At 47.5% G+C, this 1,738-nt stretch overlaps 1 protein-coding gene across 1 annotated transcript in view; it reads left to right on the forward strand.

The window, feature by feature from the left end:
- The first annotated feature begins 526 nt into the window (after window positions 1-526).
- slc2a15a (solute carrier family 2 member 15a) overlaps window positions 527-1,738 on the forward strand; it is an 11,219-nt gene continuing 10,007 nt past the window's right edge. The window contains exon 1 of the mRNA XM_087802513.1: window positions 527-589. Coding sequence (XP_087658639.1) covers window positions 545-589 — 45 coding nt within the window. The 5' untranslated portion in view covers window positions 527-544. The remainder of the gene's footprint in view (window positions 590-1,738) is intronic.

Genomic DNA, 1,738 nt, shown 5'->3' on the forward strand with positions numbered 1-1,738 from the left:
TTAATCTTCATACAATGTCAGACTCGGCTACACATCCCTGTGTTGCGTGGGTTTACTCCGGACACTCCGGTTTCCTCCCACAGTCCAAGAACATACAGAGGTCGATTAAGAACTTGGGGATATGGTCCATAGAGTGTGTGTGTGAATGATTGTGTGTCAGGCTGGCGTCCTGTCCAGGGTGTCCCCCGCCTCTCGCCCAAGGAAACCGGGACAGCCCTCCCACGACCTCCTCTCCCTCCTTTCATCTCCTCCTCTCACCTGATCTCACCCTCATGCCTCCCTCTCTCTCTCTCTCCTCCTCCCTCTCGTCTAAAATTCACTTACAGCTATAATTGCGTCCGCCTCTGCTGCCTCACGCTGGCCGTCATGTGATGCCAGCGAGGTCTTGTGAATGGGTCTTGTGTGGAGGAGCTGCTTCTGAACTACGGCGTGCACTTTAACCTGTTACTGACCGCTGCGGCGTGACCACGCCTCCGCCGCTGTCATCAAGCGTAGCCCGTGGAAGCTCTCGCTCACTCGCTCTGGACTTCACGCCGACGTCTTCATGGCTGAAGAGCTGTTGCTTCCGTCCTCAGGGAAAACCTCGTCGGTGAGTTGAGACTTTGCTAGTTCGCTCTGAGGCTAATCCTGCAGTGAAGGAATGTGCGAGTGTGTGTTTGTGTGAGTCTTTCATCCGAGAGTGTAACTAAAGTGAGATCGAAGGCCTCGGGCCCGTCAGGCTCTTCACGGCGGGAGGAGTTTAGATGGTCAGCTGATCGTGGAAATGTTACGCTCATTCATCGTCAGCTCCAGAGGTTTTTGTAACATTCTTCTATCAGTGTCACTGTGGACGTTCCTTCACAGTCACTTCAGTTCTAAACAAAGTTCCTAAGGAAGTTCCTCAGATAGTTCCTAAGGAAGTTCCTCAGATAGTTCATCAGAAAGTTCCTCAGAAAGTTCCTCAGAAAGTTCCTCAGGAAGTTCCTTAGGAAGTTCCCCAGGAAGTTCCTCAGATATTTCCTTAGGACGTTTCTCAGGAAGTTCCTCAGATATTTCCCTTGGAAGTTTCTCAGGAAGTTCCTCAGATATTTCCTCAGAAAGTTCCTCAGGAAGTTCCTCAGATATTTCCTTATGAAGTTTCTCAGGAAGTTCCTCAGATAGTTCCTCAGATAGTTCCTAAGGAAGTTCCTCATAGTTCCTAAGATATTTCCTTCGGAAGTTTCTCAGGAAGTTCCTCAGATAGTTCCTAAGGAAGTTCCTCAGATAGTTCATCAGAAAGTTCCTCAGAAAGTTCCTCAGAAAGTTCCACAGGAAGTTCCTTAGGAAGTTCCCCAGGAAGTTCCTCAGATATTTCCTTAGGACGTTTCTCAGGAAGTTCCTCAGATATTTCCCTTGGAAGTTTCTCAGGAAGTTCCTCAGATATTTCCTCAGAAAGTTCCTCAGGAAGTTCCTCAGATATTTCCTTAGGAAGTTTCTCAGGAAGTTCCTCAGATAGTTCCTCAGATAGTTCCTAAGGAAGTTCCTCAGATAGTTCCTAAGATATTTCCTTCGGAAGTTTCTCAGGAAGTTCCTCAGATAGTTCCTCAGATAGTTCCTAAGGAAGTTCCTCAGATAGTTCCTAAGATATTTCTTTCAGAAGTTTCTCAGGAAGTTCCTCAGATAGTTCCTCAGATAGTTCCTCAGATAGTTCCTCAGATCGTTCCTAAGGAAGTTCCTCGGGGAGTTCCTCAGATATTTCCTTAGGAGGTTCCTCAGATAT

Source organism: Callionymus lyra, chromosome 11 (genome assembly GCF_982586985.1).
Source record: "Callionymus lyra chromosome 11, fCalLyr1.hap1.1, whole genome shotgun sequence".
Lineage (NCBI taxonomy): Eukaryota > Metazoa > Chordata > Actinopteri > Syngnathiformes > Callionymidae > Callionymus > Callionymus lyra.